Source organism: Nanorana parkeri, unplaced genomic scaffold, assembly GCF_000935625.1.
Source record: "Nanorana parkeri isolate BGI_ZX_2015 unplaced genomic scaffold, ASM93562v1 scaffold572, whole genome shotgun sequence".
NCBI classification, from domain to species: Eukaryota; Metazoa; Chordata; class Amphibia; order Anura; family Dicroglossidae; genus Nanorana; species Nanorana parkeri.
In genome coordinates, this window is record NW_017306840.1 from 350175 (window position 1) to 369595 (window position 19421).

General features: G+C 38.3%; 1 protein-coding gene across 9 annotated transcripts in view; it reads right to left on the bottom strand.

Annotated features, from left to right (window-relative positions):
- Positions 1 to 19421, bottom strand: part of EYA1 (EYA transcriptional coactivator and phosphatase 1) — a 104209-nt gene that overhangs the window by 76139 nt on the left and 8649 nt on the right. For 3 of the 9 annotated variants that reach the window (XM_018562323.1, XM_018562328.1, XM_018562325.1), the window contains exons 2-5: positions 15296 to 15373; positions 11553 to 11619; positions 10081 to 10226; positions 7964 to 8086 (exon numbers count right to left, since the gene is read on the bottom strand). In XM_018562323.1, coding sequence (XP_018417825.1) covers positions 7964 to 8086; positions 10081 to 10226; positions 11553 to 11619; positions 15296 to 15373 — 414 coding nt within the window. Of the gene's footprint in view, positions 1 to 7963; positions 8110 to 10080; positions 10227 to 11552; positions 11620 to 15295; positions 15436 to 15476; positions 15510 to 17635; positions 17650 to 19421 lie in introns of all 9 variants that reach the window. The other 6 variants (XM_018562321.1, XM_018562324.1, XM_018562322.1 and 3 more) reach the window with 5 other exon arrangements.

The following is a 19421-nucleotide window of genomic DNA, read 5'->3' on the forward strand; positions in this document are numbered from 1 at the left end:
CTGCACATTTACCTAAGGATTACTTAAAATCCCTAAAACATTTAACATTTTCTGAAAGCAGAAAAAAAAATGTTGGCATTTGCAATTTTTTTTAATGTGATATGATATTTGTGCTAATATCTGAATTTAAAGTACAAAATGCACTCAATTTTTTTTCTTTTGCTCACAAACACAATATTGTGCCCAATTGTTTGTAAAATAGAAAATATGAGGTTGTGCAGAGTAAATAGATACCAAATATGTCAAACCTCAAAATGGCAAACACTCATTAAACGCTAAGAAGCTACGGCACCCAAAACTGTCTATAGGAGTCACCCAAAAGGCCTTTACAGTTTACAGCTAACAGTGAATGATGGTTCTAGAGTTATTGCTGTCACTTCGGCTTGGGGGCAATGCCAAAAATGTAGGACCTGAAACATTTTTATATTTAACCTAACTTTAGTGCTGACAAGCTCCCTATGTGATAGCAGATTTCATGTGACAAGTTCTCTTTATGGAGACATCAGGGGTCCCTTAGACCCCTAATGTCACCTCTACACTCTGTTGAAGCTGATCAAGTACAGACAGTGCTTGATAAGCTTCTTCCCTGGACAGAGAGATGGAGCTGGAAAAGCTCAGAGCTGAGGGCTTCCGGGTTTATATGGATGTTTGCTCATCTCCTGCAGTTCTCCATTCAGACACCCGCCATGGAGGTCCCAGGCATCCAGGAGGAACAGGTGAGCCGGGGCACATAATGAGGGGAAGAGCTCAGGTGGGATAGGGGGGACTACCTTCACACAGATGTTGAAGTGATTAGGCAGCTTTACAGCTGCCAAATCAATTCTGCAAGAAAGCCATCACCCCTGCCTCTTTCCAACTGATTCTCCCTATTAGTTACATAATTTAATGGGTAGCGTTACTGACTAACAGTCAGGAGGGGTTGGGGCCAAGATAAACTTTTGCTAGAAAAGTAAATATTTGCATATATCATCTCCTGCTCATATGTCATGTTTTGTTCCTCTGATTTCCTATCTGGAGTTCCACAGTCTGCACTTGATCAGCTTCAACAGAGTGCAGAGGGAACATTAGGACATTTTGGAATTGTATGTTTTGTTTGAGTTGACCAGGTTTGAGATAGGTTTGCTTCACCTTTGTACAGTAGCCAATAACTTTAACTCATTAGAAATGAACACAGGCCAGTGCAATATACTTTTATAAAAGCAGTCCCTAGTCCCTACTAAGTGGGAAAAATCCCTTATACGACCTTATCTACAATTTCCAGTATTCTGACCTACTGCCTTTATGAATCTTATTAAAGTTAGGATAAAAATGTTTTTACTTTTCCAGCTCTCCTAATCTAAAATGCTTGAACATGAAACAGTTTGTCAGTCAGAGAAAGTAACGTGTATCCTCTGGCCTGCCTGTAACTGACTTATTTCTACAATATAATATTAAAACCACAATGGTAATGGCCATGTTGAATATTTATCTACAGTGACTATCCACCAAGAAGTGTCATGAGCTTAGGCCATAGAAAACTTCTGACTGACTGGAGAATCACTGCTATTAAGATCTAAAGCAGCAGGTGGGGATGGGAGCTCTGGTTGATAGAGGCAGAGCTTGAACAGCTTCCTGAATCACCTCACACATTACTTTTTAGTAACATAGGTGACTCTGGTGACATCATCAGCAGTAGAATAAATGAGACATAACTAACATTTTACTTATTGGAACACCCCCTCTTGTGATTGAGATTTCATATTGGCCAGCCAAGAAGTGATGTTGCAAAATCTTTATGGTAACTGAAACACTAGTGTGGTACAGCCCTAAGGTTATGTTTCAAGTCCATCTATGGGCAAACAAAGAAGCTATTTTAGCAAAGCTGTTTTACTTACATGATCCCCACCACCCATACGCACAAGCTGGTGGAATGTCCCTCTACATCCTCACGTCTAATGCAAGTCTATGAAACCTGCATTAGAGGTGGCTACGTTAGCTGGCTTTAGACTACCAGAGTCCATGAGACCGGTCTAGCAGCCCTGATGGAGTCTACAGGAACGTTCATCAAATAAATACATCTGCTTTATTACAGCTACCTGGAAAAAAATGAGCACTTAACCCTTGCAGTGTAGGGGTGGCCCCACTGCAAGGGTACTTTTTTGTTTGCCCGGAGATGGGCTTTCATTTTTGCACTTTATTAAACATATGATCAATGTGATTGTAATAAAAATATTTATAAAGAAAACAAGTAATTATTCCTGTATGAAAAAAGGGAATGCAGTTGCATCATTCTCTGTTGAATCACCTGACGGTACAACTGCAGAGACCACTGGCATTATATTAGAATGCCTGGAATTTCACATAGTCACAAATAGCCTCTGGTTGTTTACTTACTAAAATACAGCAAGACTTTGCTATCACATTTTGAGCAGGGTGGTGTAGCTGCAGATATAAGCCAATGAAAATCTTGACGAACTGATTCTAGTGAAAGTTCTAGAATGAAACTGAACACCAAAGTGGTTGCTGTGGGCAGAAGCACTGTGCTCAATTTCTACTAGTTTTCATAAAAGAACCCAGGTATATTATGTTTGTGTTGTTGATCAAAATAATTATATGGACTATTGGGCTTATTCAGTTACACAGTAGAAAAAACAAAGCTGATCTGCTGATTTCAGTTTAGATTTATTTACTGTTAAAATAAGCAAGTATGGCTGCTGATATGCAAACAACGAAATCTCAGAGAAATGCAGCATTAGTGCCAAGAACCAGGAATGACTATAAGAATAATGAGCAACGTCATGCATGTGAGCCCACAGCAACTGCAGAAGCCAGTTTTCCAAACATCAACGTGGACTTAACCTGGCCATGCACTGGCAGATTTTCATATGAACTTTCATATGAAAAATCTCGTTAGAACATTCAATAATGTCATCAGAGATTTGATGAATGCTGTTAAAAATGTTGTTGATTTTAACATTCGATTTTGGAATGAATAGAGTTTCTCTAATGAAAACCACATTCACTGTTAGAATTTTGTTTGTTTGAGAACATTTTCCATTTTGCTTCTTCAATTTGTCTGTCTGCACAGTCAAAAACAATTGAAGATTCGACCCCATTAACTATGAGAAAATCAAAAATTTCAAACAAAATTTTACTGGTGTATGGGCAGCTTAGCTCACAACTTTTTAACATATATTTGATTATTTTGGTCAGGAATAGAAAAAGAAAAGTTTTTTGCCTAGCCAGCAGGTGTCGCTAAAGTCCCCTTGCAATTAGTATAGGCACTTTTCAGTTGAGCTGAAAAAAAGCCCATTGTTTACTTTACATGTTCACTACTATGTGATGTATGAGGATGCCAGCTGACCAGTCTAGGGAGAAGAATCATCTGTCAGGGCTCCATTTCTATTGTGACTTAAAAATAAAGTTGGTGCCAGGTGAGTATGCATAAGTGCATATACATGCACGTTCACAGATTGCAAAGATGCATGTTTGTGTACTGATTGTTCACATAAACAAATCCAAATTTGGATCCTCCAATAAGATCATCCAAGTGCCATGTTATGCCAATAGGTGCCATTTCGTAGAGCTGAATATGTGTATAGTATTCATTGATAGACTAAAAATTGCCCCTATGACACTGAAAATGACCATACGTTAGGGAGAGTAGTTGTTTGTTTATCCATGATGTGAATACCCTCGGTGCAAGCAATCTGCAGAGCACTTCATAAAATTAAGGTTTTGCTGACCATAGAAGCTTATGTACCCAGAGAGAGGTGGGAAGATCTGCATGTAGGGAATCCTATGCCAGCTTTTTAGTAGAACAGGATTTCGAACTTGTCCTACTGGCTGTCCAGTGGGATTTATCCTTCCATAACATCATTTTTGTTATGATTTTACATGATAATTACCAGTAGGCTACCCATAAACATTGCTCGCCACAAATGTGGATATTTTCACACAATCTTTCATATAAAAGATCATTCCATAAATATTAACTCTTATCTCTGATGAACGTTAAAAGAACACACCTGCATATTTAGCTGATGCTTCATGCACAGGAATTGTGCATGTGTATTGTATATGATTGTTAAATTGTCTTAAGATGGATAACCTGACCTGTGAAAGGATCATTTGTCCAACCAAAAACAGTCTGCTCTACAAACACCAACTTCTGGCAACATCCATCTACAAAAAGATCTTTAGTATGAATGCTCTTTAAACTTTTTCTTACACGAACAAACACGTCTCTTTAGACTGCTTTAGTTAGCTGGTTAGCTTAACAGTGCCTTAAGGTTTTTGTGTAAATTCTATCTTAATTACTTATAAAACAGATCTGCTTTAGTGGAATTGCTAAACATTACACAATAAATCATCACCAAACAGAATTACAGAATATTGAAGCTGATGCACTAGCAACAAAATTTCACTTTATTGCTTGTGCAAAGTGCCCAATCAGATTTAGCTCCATTAAAAATGTATTTCCTGCTGATCATTATTGGGTATTTGAAGTAAACAAATCCTAGAGTGAAAATTACTTTTTTGTGAATAACCTGTTTTCACAATTTTATTGAGTACCATATATCAATTGCCCTACTACTTTACAGTAAGATGAAAACAGTACTTTTACAGTGTGTAATATATTCATCTACAAATATACTACTACTGCATATGCTCACATATTTACAAAGATGTATGTAAAGGTTGTAAAAAGGAACAAAAGTAGAGAAGCTTAATGCTGTATTTCAAGCTATGGGTTATGTACTGGATTGCAGAATATATGTTTCAAAATATAGCAGTAAAAATATTTAGCAGCTGACGTTTAAAACAAGAATCCTAATTGAAGAGATGCCTAAAACTAATTAGAATGCATATCACATTAAGGTGTGGCCTTCTTAATATAAGAAAAGCTAATGCAAATAACTCAAATAGATATTCCAAGAATAACATAAAACTAACACATAAACTCATACAGTAATAGAACAACAACAAAACTCTCTGGGCATGAGTGATGTACACAGAAACTATGCCTGAGTTTCTAACAACACTCCGTATACTGTTTCTAATACAGAAAAGGGAGACACACAACAATACAATTTGGCTTCTGGGAAAGCCTGTTTCTTTTTTTGGGACATCTAATCGGATGGCCACATTACGGGCCTCACTCTGAGATTTCAAACAGAAGTTCATTTGCTTCCTATAATCAGCGCCCTTGCCATGGGCTATGTCTATCATCAGCGTACAATATACAAGGCAGAAGTTAGTACCGTCCTCTAGGGAAAGGTCTATGAAGGCCAGATGGGCTCTTTAATCCCAGATCTTTTCCCTTTTTACATTTGCTGCTGTTCAGACATCATTTGCACTGTTTTTAAAATGTCTCTCTCGGTTCCTGGCCATTAGACACAAACATAAAGTACTTTCCCGAAAATCTGTTTTCATTGTAGACTTTGCAGGGGAACAGTTGGCCTTTCTGAATGACAGTCTACAGATCTGTGTTAGAAGAAAGTCATTCAGAGTACAAGCTAGTTTTTGATTACAAAATAGCTTTTAGGCAAACTGGGTATCTATAAAACAATGCATGATCAGATTAATAATACATATCTAAGCAGATAAAACCCAATAAGAAGTAGAAACTTAAAGAAAAAAAATACATAATTAACATTACAACCATATTATGTCTTGGCGTCAATCCCTAAGCATTATATCCACATAAGCAGCTATAGGAATCCCTTAAATTGTGCAGGGACCTCAAAGCAGAGCGAGGATTCAAAGGTCTCCTAAAGCAAACAAAGCAGATCATTTTTCTTGGAGAAGGAAGAAAATATCCATTCTTTCCAGAATATAATTAAGAGTAATGTACAAAGCTGTAATATATTGAGCCTCTTTTCAAAATTAAGGCTCACAAAAAGCATATTTTTTTACAGGTAATAAGATAAATTTTCAAGTGAAATTGTGCTTACAAGTATTCTGTGTGGTTTACATAACATTTACATCACAGGTTTAAACAAAATATGTTTGCACTAAAATAACTAGAATTTTTTTTAACTGCTATAATTTTATTTTAATTTAGTTTACAACTTTAAACAGATGTACATGAGTAAAATAAAGCAGTCATTTTTTTTTTTTTTGCAAGTTTATTGCAGTCATTTTAAATAATGTGTAGCCCGTTGTGAAAAATAGCGACACTGCTGCTTAATTTTAGCAACTAATGTGTAGCTTTGTAACAGAAAATGCTATCAATTCTTATTTAAGTTGCAAATACATTCACAGCTGACACTTAGTGCATATCAGTCATCGTTACTGATACAGTCTAACATTCTTGTATAGTACAGATAGTAAATATCTACTAGACAGTTAAATATATCATAGGATCATCCTACAACCAAAAATAAAAACAAACAAAAAAAACACTAAAAAGTAAAGACCGCAGTAAGCCTATGTATTATTGTTTGAGAAGTCCTGCTTTCAGTATTCATATGCTTTGGACACATACTACAACCGTATCCCTCCAGCAATTTAAATAAAAGGGCACCTTTTGAAAGGGTATCAATTGTTTGCACTTCTATCATCTGTAAAGTACATCAAGCAGAGTGTGTCTGTATCAGATGGTCAGCCCAGCAGCTCTGTGATTGCTCAGCTAACAGTTCAAAGGTAGAGAGGCCTCGCCAGAGCCTGACAAACCCAGGATCAATATGCATTAAGACTGACAACACAGAAGTGCTATTTCTTCTACTCAACAGGACATCAAAAACTGAACGTATAGAGAAAGCAGCAATGCAAACATTAGAAAGACAGGCTATTCCAGTAAAAAAAAACTACTAACAGCAGCTGGCAATATTTCTCATAGCAGAATGTGTTTTACTAATCCCAGCAAGTCCGCCACTAAGACCTGCCAAACGGTGGGCCTCATGGTTGAAACTGACACAACAGCTTTGTGTATTGCCCATAGCAATCAGTAAGACTCTTCTTTTTATGTTCTTAGAGCAAATTAGAAACTGAAAAGCAGGCAAAATAAACAACAGTCCATCTTTCAGATATTATCTAAGAGCAAAAATACCTGCTGGTGAAATATGAAAAGCAAAATCACAACAGGCAACAGAGCACCAAAGATTAACATTAAACAAAGATTTTAAATTATCTAAAAACAGCAAACACATATTTAAATGATCATAAAGAAGAACAATCTCTGTTGCCCAACATTCAGCTGTTGCTGTTAATTATTTGTGCACAAAGAAAGAAGTAGCTGAGCTACCTGGGTCAACACAATACATTCAGACTGCCAAATGTCCCTTATCAGCAAGAATACCCATTATTTTATTAGAATGCTATTGTCCTACACCCTTTCTTCAATCTACAATCACCAAATTATAATTTAAAAAAAACCCAGCAGGGGACATTTATCTCCAGGGGGGCACACATTTCCAAATGTTGCACTATTTCAACATGATCATTTGCGGTTCATGTTCTACTATTTGTGGTTGAAAGTTTGTAAGCGCCACATCACTTTTGCGAATGTCTACAACCAATCTGTGAATGTCTTCCTGTATTTTGAACATTTGCTACAAGTGTTATGAACTAAAATTTTCTTTAACCCGTTGGCTGATAACCCACTAAACCATAACCTTGTCCCTTATTTTCAGCTTGAATGTAGGCAGCTATAGAGGCAACACACACACCAAACATCATCTTTGTGGAGTTTACTAAAGACAAATAGGCAGTTCACTTTGCAGGGAAATTTTAAATTCCCATCAGCTGAAGCTCTGCTGACTTCCATCATTCAATCATTTGCAAACACAAATACTGATTTATTTTTTATTTTCCTTGACTGAGATTCGGTGTTCTTTGCAAAGTGAATTTTCACCACATTTATTAAGCTAAGGGAAAATTTCCTTGCAAAGTGAAAATTCCTTGCAATGTGAACAGACTACCGTTAGTAAGTCAACCCTTTCTTTCTCTAGGTACAGTCATGCTTAAAGCAGCCACTTACCTTGCATTTGGTAACTGTATGGGGCCTGTCCTGGCTGGGGGGCACTAAAGCTTGAACCATAACTCTGAAATCCAACCTGGCCTGGTGACTGTGACTGCGGCAGTCCTCCTTCCGTCTTGATGCCTGCCCACAATGTACCTAAATCAGTTAGTGACATCAGATATACATGTCCAAACTTAGGCAAATTATCCTTTCACAGTTCTGCTAAATTCAGGAAGATAATGAACCAACATATTGCTCGCTATAATTGGATCTACATTTATTAGGCATTGAAGTAAGCAAATATTGTAGAAACAATAACAAATGACCTGTTAGCATTAGAAGGCATGACTTTAAATGGAAATACAAATATTACCAAATGTTCTTAAAGTTTTGAGAGACATTGGCATTTTGGACATTAATATTATGGGGTCTATTCACAAAAGGGTGAAGAGTTTGGAGAAGGTAGGAGAAGGGAACAATCTAGGACAACACAGCTGATCTGGAAAGTGAGCTGAATTAGTGAGTTTTTCCAAATCTGCTATTTTGTCCTAGATTGTTCACTTCTCATGCCTTCTCCAAAGTCTTCACCCTTTAGTGAATAGACCAGTAAGTAGCCACCATTCTCCATTTGCTGATTTATATTGCATAGTTTATAAGTGTCTGTAGAGGCTGCCTTTTTTCTACACTTTAGCTGTATACAAATAACAGTATTGGGTCCTGAGTATCTTACCCTTATTTGCTCCCTTGCCGCCTCCCCACTGCAGGAGTCCACCCTGGGTAAGCTTCAGTTTCAGAGCTTACTCCAATGGATGATGTGATTGTTCAGGTGACAGAATTCAGGCTTAGCCATTGGCCTCTAAGGCCCTAGTAGTGTGACATGGGGGAGATCACTTGTTTCCCCATACCTGAAAGCCATGCTCTGTTAGAACAAAGGAGCAAGGGCTCTCAAAAAGAAGGGGCGGCAGTGAGGGAGCACAAAAAGGGAGGGCTATCAGTAAACACTGTCACTTTGCACTAAATGGGCACAATGACAGTGTGTCTTTATTGACTATTCCCACTGTTTGCATCTACTATATATTTGGTTATGCTTTGGTAGTTTGCTATTTTGTCTTTTCTTCTCCTAACCTTAGTTATCTCTGCATAATTATTAAGCATTACACCATTTACTACTGCATGTGATTCAGCAAATGGAAGCAAAAGTCTTCAGGTCATCGACATTAGGTGAAAACAAAATGTTTCTGACTACATAGTTAATAACACACTTAAAGTAGTTGTAAATCCTAACAGAACATATATCATAAACAACTGTCCATATGTTTTCTTCTGTTCTAATACTGTTTTCACCTCTGTTCCTTTTTTTGCATTTCAGTGCTGCTGATCTCCTCCAGCCTTCTTTGCAGTCACTTCCAGACTACATGCACTCTCTCTAGTGGCATCTCCCTGTCATTGATAATCGCTGGCTTCATGATGGTGACAAAGGCAGAAACAGCCTGTGCGTTAAAAGTTAGCATGATCACTTATAGATTTCTCTGGAAGTGCGATCAGGTCTTCCGAAATGTAAAACTGCTCCATTTGTTTTTCCGTGCCTGGCCGGAGTCAAGGGTAACTGGGTGTGAATGGACTACTGATACGATGCCAGGTGTGAATCTGTTATTTTGAACCTTGCTGGGGCAAAAATATGAATGTCTCACCTTGCCTCCTATCCCAAACTAATCTCTAGTGCCTTTGCCCTCCAAAGCTTAGCAGTGCCCATTTTTGAGGATAACAGTTCAGTCCAAAGAATAAAGAATTTACAAGATGCTGTAAATAGTATGTGAAGCCTTTTCTATTTCAGCTGCTCATTATGAATAGAATGCTTGAACGTCTCAAGACTCCACACCCTATTAAAAGACCATGTATTCTATCAACTACCAGAGCCCATGAGATCTCTGGAAGTTGCAGATGAACAACAGCTGAAAGGCTCTGTGTCCCATAACTACAGTGCACATACATGCCATGCTTTAATTCAGACCTATTATTCCTACAGTAAATGGGATCTATAGTTTATATAGGATTGAGGATGCAAAAAAATTAATGGAAGTATGGAAGGAATAAAACAGAATGAATAAGAGTTTGGTGTAAGACAGGTGGCCTACCGTAAGGAGGAATTCCATAGGACTGTCCTGGTTGGGGGTACGTTGCATAGGCTGTGGCTTGTTGCATTCCTGTGGGAAATGGAGCTTGCCCATACGCTGCCATCGTTTGTGAGGATGGGGTGGGCAGAATATGTGGGTAAGCTCTGCTATAAAAAAAAAAAAGGGCAATACTTCAGTACAAAAAGCTATCAACATTCTCCGTAGTATACCTTATCCACTCAATTAATAGTGATATACTGTATATTATTACAACATTTACGTTACATATCAAATGTTAGATAACTAAATAAATTACACTGTAATGTAACAAATAAAGTGTGAGTGATGATCAGTTCAACTGGTTGAAAATATGCAGGGGTAGCTTTGCTAACGGAGAGAATATTCACTGAGCAAAGTGACACTGAGCAAAGCAATACTCCAGAGCCATGCTGGTAGGTTGACTTCTGTCTAAATCGGTCCAAGCATGTCTCTGTGTATGAATGTGAGGTAGGGACCTTAGATTGTAAGCTTCTTGAGGGCAGGGACTGATGTGAATGTGCAGTATGTAAAGTGTTGCGTAAACTGTTGTTGGTGCTATATAAAGACATGTAATAAATAAATACCCAATCATGTGCAGGGGTATAAAAAAAAGGAATTTGCCTTGCACACGATTGACTGAAGAGAAATACGCTTCACTAAGTTAAGTGAACATTTTCTACCTCGTTAGTAAATCAACTTCATTGAATGACAACATCACAGTACAACACAGTACAACTGCACACTGGAGCAGGAAGAGTAGGCGTATAGAGATCAGAGAAGAAAAATAGGTGTATAGAGCTTGGAGGAGGAAGAACAAGAGTACAAAGAGTGGAGGAGGAAGAAGATGTGTATAGAGACTAGAGAAGGAAGAAGAGGAGTATAGGGACCAGAGCAGGAAGAAGAGGAGTATAGGGACCAGAAAAGGAAGAAGAGGAGTATAGGGACCAGAGAAGGAAGAAGAGGAGTATAGAGAATGGAGGTGCATAGAATCTGGAGGAGGAAGAAAAATGGTATAGCGACTGCAGGAGAAAAGACAGATATATAGAGAAGTGAAGAGAAAAAAAGGGGTAAAGTGATATTTAGATGGGAAAAAGCAGGAGAGAGCTAGACAAACAGGTACAGAGACTGCAGGCACAATTAGAGAGGAGAGGGTGAAAACCTAATGAAGACTTTAATGCCATGGGAGTATATAGAAAGGAGAACACAGGAAAAAAATACAGAGTGAGTAAAGGGAAAGAAGGAGAGGAGGAAAAATGTTGGGAGACACAGCCAAGCTGGAGAAAGAAAGAGAGTTCAGGCTGAGTAAAAGTGGAAACATAATGCCTTCGCTTTCCTAGCACAGCAGTACCTTAGAATCGCTGACAATTAACTGTCAGACGTGCTCAAAACAGAAAATGACAGGTTTATGTGTGTCATGTGTTCATTGCATTAGACTACAAAGACTGGAATCTTACTTGGATGGGTAGATCTGTGGGGAGAACTGGTGTGCTTGTCTGGGGCTGAATCCACTGCTTCCAATAACTCCACATAGAGAGGGGGAAAAGGAGAGGCGACAAATCAAATACTCATCCTGGTAAAGCATGAAACTCTTACTCTTTATAGCTTTTAAGATCCTACACCCTGACTTGAACTAGATATGGTAGACAGATCTTGATTTTAGTATGCTCGTAGACCAGTTCACATAATGAGATAACAAATGCAGATAAAGCATTGGCATGATAATATATAATGGGATGCATTTAGTAAAACTGGAGCAGACAAAATCTGGAGCATCTTCTATATTTTATTTTTAAAGCTTAACTGAACAAAGTGAAGAGAGAATCTGATGGGTTGCCATGGTCAACTGCTATAGATTCGGTCTGGTCCAGTTTTGATACATTTCCCCCAATGTGTTTTGTAACTGCACAAATAATGTAAATTTTACAACATTTTAGGATTACACATTATACCTATTTAAAAGCCAGCACCATACAAAACTGATCATTTTTGTTTGATTTCAGTTGCAGAGTTTCCTATAGCACAGTAGTTTTTGTTTCAACCCCCCCACCAGAGTACCATAACACAGGTTTTATTCTTTAAAGGCTGGACTCCATATTTATTATGGGGGATCTAATGATACGCTTCAGGAATATCGAGTAGGTACCCCTTGTGACTTGGTTATCATGCAACTGTGATTCAACATACCAAAAAGCATGAAAACAGAAATATCAGGAATGGAACCTGTAGCCAGCAGAGAAGCATTTGGTCACAGAAAAGTGCAGTCATTTTATAAAATGATACATAATTCCACAGAGCTTGTCAGTGTACAGACAAATGTTACAATGTAAAGGCCTTCTGGGTGCAGCCATATGAAATATATCTCTTCAGTATCCAGACAGACATAAAGAGTTCTAGCTTTACTGCAGCCTCTATGTAACTTTCTGCTAAAGTTGGGTATGCGCATATCTATTTTACGAAAAAAATAGAACAGAGTCCAGTGGTGTCACAAGGGGGGTTCGGGTCGCACCCAGGTGACACTGTTGGAGGGGTGACACCAAATGACTGACAGTAATTTTGGTGTCATCCCCCTCTGGAAAGTCAGGCACTCAATCAAGAGAAAAAAAAGGGAACCTGACGGCATACCTTATCCCGCCGGGTGACGTTCCCTCCTCTCTCTGCCGGCGTCCATCACTTGTTAATGGATGGTAACAGCGGTTCCGCGTGTGACATCATCACGCGATGACATCACTGCGGAGTGTCACCCGGTACCCGCACCGGGTTTCACCCCGCCTCGGGACGCCTCTGACAGAGTCCTCCATCAAAGCTTACGAGGATTGACAGATTAATCCCCTGCAGTTTCCTTTGTATTCTGACAGTGGCCGCTGGCCACTGTCAGAATACCCGAACTGAGCCTGCAGCTGATAGGCTGCAAGCTGTGTTCAGCTGAGAATATACCAACTGTCTCTTTCGGTCAGCTGTTCAAAGGATTCCGGGCAGAAGGAATGAACTGACCAAAATTTGTAATGTGTATACCCTACTTAAGAGATCACAGTTTCAGAGTGTATCTCCAGCCAAAACTTTTTTCTTTTCACATTTTGGACAGAATAGGGAAAAGTTTAAACTTCTGTTGGGGAGAATTCCCTCTCTTCATGTACTGGAAAATCTGTTATCAAAAAGTAAGAATAGGACAAAGCTAGAACTCCCACCAGCTTTTCCTTTTGTCTGTGCCTTCTTTGTAGATGTTCCTTTAATTCCTGTCCAAATTGACAGCATTGGGAAAATCTCTCCAACAGGAACAACATATAAAAACTTGATAGAGGTGCTAACTGCTCTAATCTATCAAAACCTAAAGAGAGAAAGGTTTGCCTGGAGTTATACTTTAAAAGGTACCAAAAATTTAATTACATGGCAGTGTCTTAATTATTTAATTTATTAATGATTTTTTTCGGCACAGCAGCTTATTATACATTCACATAGCGCAGTGGTTTTATTATTATACAGTGTCTTAATTAGCCTACAACAATGAGTTTCAAATGCGGCACAATCACTGTAGATGTCAATGGCCTTCTCTTCAGACTTCAGAAAAAAAACACACACATGCTATTAACAAGAGCAGACGCGCCTCCAAAAATGATGTTAAATCACTAGGGCTGTAAGAGCCACATACAAAGTTAGCATGTACATTCATCTTCAGACAAAATAATTTGTATTCTATAAACTGATGTTAAATACTGTGATTTTGCTGTGGTATCCATTTGTGTAAAGGCCGGTCAAACATTACAATAATTTCTTTTTAAATACTGAATTTAGTTAGAATGCATTCCACTCTACCTCTTTAACTAGCGTGAGAGTTGAGCTACACCACAAGCTTCAGTATACAGTCTATGGAAGATGTAAAAAAGGACTTCAGTGACTTTGCCGCTTATTTCGAGAAGCATAAGTGACATGACAGGACCCCCTTTAAAACACCCAGAAAGCTTAACAACCATAAGTGCTTTATACCTGCTTGCTTGCCAAATCCACTCCACTTTCAACCCGCTAAAAAGAGAGTCAATAGACTACACTAATATACTACAGTTTAACTTAAGCTCTATATGCGTAATTGTAAGCTGTCGTGATTTAGAGTCAAGGAAAAGTTGCATATGCCCAATCATTTCCTACACAAGATTTCTATACCATGTCTAGAGTCTTCAAGGCGCACAGTACTACTTACAGACAACAAATACAACCTAATAATACATTCTTATAATTAGTCTCGTCCTCATTATCATCATTGTACTCATCATCACTGTCATCAACATCATAATCATCATCAATAATACCACTTTTTTTCATCAAACTATGGACCTTAGTTGCACCCCTATGTTACACCTATGTTACCTCTAGCAACTAATCAAACATTTTCTTGCACAGATATAAATCTCCTTGGTAGTTTCTCAGTCCCTCCCGCAGTACTGATGCAAGATATACAAATGTTACATAACACCATTGGACATAGAGGGGTTGATTTACTAAAGACAAAAAGGCTGTTCACTTTGCAAGGTAATTTTAATTTGAAAACAATACTCAATCACGTGCAAGGAAAATTTAAAAAACTGTATTTATGCTTGCAGGTGATTGGGTGATGGAAGTCATCAGACCTTCTCATTCACTAAGCTAAGGGAAACATTATTCTGCAAAGTGCAAATTCACTTGCAAAGTAAACAGCTGTTTACTTTGCAATGCAATATTCCTTTTAAATCATCAATCTATTGTCTCTAAAACTGTAAGTAACATTCAGCACTGCCATAGCAACAAAATAAATAAAAGCTCTAACTAAGAAGTGAAATACAAGACTACCTCACAATGAATTCAAATCTGCACTGGAGAAAAAATCAATTAAGAAACACATTTTAAACAATTGCTATGTGCCAGCACTAATAGTTTATATTATAAAAAGCCAAATTTCTCAACTCAAGTGACATGGATTTATTAAAGGAAACATAATTCATACAACATATTTTTTCACAATACCATTCAGAGCTAATAAAAGTAACGACATTTAAACAGACGATGAAAAATGCAGGATATGGTGTCATTTGGAGCCCATGATTCAGTTAGACAGAGCGGCATAAACCGTGAAGTAACATTTCTACAGAACAAAATAAATAGCTGTCGTTGTCTGCTACGCACCAGCACAAGAAGAAACATCAGCACTTTGTCATAATGTCTCTCTTACCTGACCCAGAGTAGTTGTCTAAGGATCCTTCAGCAGTTGTTGCAGCAATGTCACTGCCACTCATTGGCTCTGTTTTAACTGAAAACACAGCAAGAGTTACACAAGTGCCATATCCCGACATTGGAAATGAGCAATGCATGCTTGGTGCAAATACACAGAATCCTAGATGCCTTATGCAAGCAGATACCTGCTAACATTGACAGAAGCATAATTCCTCTGTGAAAGATAACCTTCCTAAACAAGTACACATACACAAGCACAGACACACACAGTCAGAAGTGTATCCAAACCCCAAAACAAAAATATTATGTATTGCAGTTTACCAGTCCAGATGTGTTGGCGGAATTAGTTTTCTTGTTTTCACTTGGTAACCATGAGCACAACACACTTTCTGACCTTTCATGGCTACACTAATTTCTCCATTGTATCTATGGGGCAGCCATAGCTGTTATATAGGCTGAACTTCAAACATGTCTGATTTTGATCATCTGCAGTAGTTTACACAGGAAGGATAAGGATGCATGTTTTGTTTTTTTTTGGCTTGCAGGAAAGTTGGCCATACACTATCAAACTTTTTTATGCAGCCTGTGGGCTGAACATAAGAAATATAACAGATTCCTTCATCCACACAAAACAGCGTGGATGGACGAATCTTCCACTGTGGCTATTGTATTCTGACCGCCAGCACCCACCACTGTCAGAGTACACGAGCAGTGACTGCAGCTGATTGGAAATCACTGTTCAAGCAAAACATTTCAACCTGTCTCTTTTGACAAAAGTCGATTTAGCGATCGAGTTTTGATGAGCCAGCAGGGGCTTCCACTGTAAAGAATTTGGCTGGTTCATGTGTATCGGCTGAAATGTAAGATAAAGAGGCATTTCCTGTACTTGCTGAGAAAGTGTTAAGCCTAAAAAATGTAAACTAATGCAGCTACCAGATCTAAGGACTGGTAAGCTACAATATATTTTATTTTTATTTTTGGGTTTAGATATGCTTTTTTTTATGTAGAGCATAACTGCTCCTAGGACTGCAGTCTCTTTTGCCGTGATTCTATGTAGCTTCCCTTACACTGGCCTGTATTTTTACAGGGTTAGAATTAGGGCCATTGAGAAGATAGGGAAATCATAAATCTAAGGGATTAGGGGAGCAGGAGCAGCACGAATAACAACAGCCCTTCAGCTGATTAAATGAGAAATCTTATGTTTTACTGAAGTATATCTTACATTCAAAAATTATTAATATTATTCCTAACTAAAAGAAGAAGCCACTCTGATGTTTATAGATGTATACCAATACAGTGAAAGAGGAAAACATTAGACTAATAATTATAAGGTAACACCTTTAATGTTACATAAATAAATAATGATAGTGCTCATTTAAATGACACCTGAATTACATATACTTCTCTTTCACTTGTCATAACTCCTACCAAAGTTAAACATCTGAGATTAGATGTGTTTTTTCCACAACTATAAATCTGTACCGACAACTAGGGATGGTCTCGATGTTCGAGTCGAGCAACACACGAACTATCAGTGCCTTGTCAAGCCCTGATTGGGTAAAACAATGCACTTGACCACAGGTCAGGTGCAAGACTTTACCCAAGCACAGCACAGTGCAATGTGAGAGCCATGATTGGGCAAAGTAATGATGACTTTGCCCAATCATGGCTCACACAGCTAAGTCCTGTCAGGTGGCGGCAAAACATAAACAATTGAGAGAGATAGAGAGAGAGAGAGAGAGAGAGAGAGAGAGAGAGAGAGAGAAAGAAAAAGAAAAGAGAACATTGCTTAGTACCATGATAATGACACCCAAATTGGATGAAGGCAGAATGGGGTCCTAAGCAAGGTGCAAGCTTTGGTCCTTTAATCCTTTAAATTGGTATATACAATGTTTGCAAAAGACAGCAAATCAGCTAATTTGCATTGTCTGTTTAGGCAAAGCCCGCCCCATCAGACATCAACTGCTTATAAGTGCATCCTCCCTTATGAAGTAATAAGCGAATTCACAGTCATGACCAACTGGGCTGTCCTACTGGTTTACTGCAGGAGCAGGAAGTTTGTAATTGGCCTGCCTATGTTGCCTCTGATGGCACACCATGTTGTCTAGGATCATGAACTAAAGTGGGAAGATCTCATCAGTGAGTCCCTCAAGAAACCTAAGACGCCATTGGTTGACTTAGCCTACCAGACACCACCTATAAATACAGTATACATGTTAGGTGCTGCAACCCTGATTTATGGCAGAAGTTGTAATGAAGTAAATAGGAAAGATGATGCAGCACATTACGCAATAACAGCCACCAAACAGATTTTAGATTGCTGATTTCTGATGACCACTACATAGAACACTGCTATTTGCACATCATCTACTACTCATCATCATAACTACTCCGCGGTTATAAACTTTATCTTTTTTTCTGTACACAGTTAAAAAAAATGGTTTTATGATTGCTTTTGAAAAATCAATCAAATTATTTCCTGTTAGGCATCATAGATTCATAGGTACAAGTAAATTGACTGAGCCATTCGTATTACTTGTATTTCCGTGATTTCAGATCTTACAAAGTGACTGTCACTTGGACAGCTAAATAAGCATATAGAGAGTAGAGACATAGGAAAACACAAAATATCAACCCTTAATGTAAAGTGAATGTTCATTTTTCCCACGTACCATAAATGTCCATGTGCAAGTTGTAAATATGTTTTTTGTTTGTGCTACTCAAGGTAAAACTCTACATGCCTGTCTAACTTATTCAGTGCTTTCCTTATGGGCAACAGATGGGTGTCAATAACTTGAAAATACTACGATAGGATTAATATGTGTCTGAGAACACTTCCTCAATTGTTGACATTAATCAATCAGATTATCATTATGTTCTTTTCTTTTTTTTTCACAAATAAAAATCGAAAGGTGCATAGCCAGTTCATAGTTTAGTTACCCATGTAACTGCATTCTTCCTACAGGGGCATAACTACTAATCATGGGGCCCATAGGAAAACTTTGGGATGCACCAGCTAACTCTCTCTGTAGTAGCTGGCAGTGTCAACTGTGACAATAGTTAACATGAAGTATGTATTAAGGGCAGGTGGCAGGAGAGCTGTCAGTACAGCCAGTACACTACAAGGAAGCAGTGTTGGGGTAAAAGCTATAGTAGCATAAAAATTAAAACCCATAATGATATTTGATAACATCAAATCATTCTTCAACCCTAATACAAACTTTTTTAAACTCTAGCGTCATTAAACATTTTTGAAGAACAACAAACCTCAGTCCTCCTGTAAGGTTTTAACAGAACGGAAACTCTGGGATTTGTGACTGCATTAGGCATAAAGGGTTAACTTCAGTCTGTAGAAGAAGTCTAGAATAAATCTACACTGCTAAGAAAGATAAGCAAATGCTTTCCATTGCACAGAGGGGGATCTGTGATTAGAGGATCCTGAGGTCTGACTTCAGTCCTTCTATACTGGAAACCTCGCAGTTTAGTTTTCCCATCAGCCACCCTAATGGGGCCCCCTCCTACACCAGGCCCCATAGCAGGGCTATTTTTATGCCACTGTCTTCCCACAATCCAAAAACATTGCTAACTTAATTTGCTTCCCCCCAAACTGATCCTAGTGTATCAGCATTAGCCTGTGAAGGATGCATTAGAATGTAAGCTCCTTTAAAGTTTGAGACTGATGTGAATGGTTCTATGTTCTCTGTAAAGTGTTGCAAAATCAGTGTCAGTGTCAAAGTAAATAAACATTTGGGGTGGATTCACTCCAGCAGCTGCGCTATAACGCACAGTCGATGTTGTGTGTTGGCGGTCACAATGCCGATGTGCCAATCCCGGCACGTCACATTGTTTACCTTTTTTCTTTGTTAAAACTTTATTAAAATGTCACAAGTGACATTTCATTGAGTTCTATGGGGACAGTACGGTGCGCTTGTACACTTGTACTGCATTGCAGTCCGCTGCGCTGACAAAAAGTACTGATGTATGCACGCACACCAGCGCAAACACACTTGGTGTGAATCAAGTTTAAAGTGTACCTGTACTTAGTGAAAAAATATGAATTGTTGGTATAGGTTAATAAATTCCAGGCTGTCATTAGCAGTCATGCACATCTTTTTACATCTAAC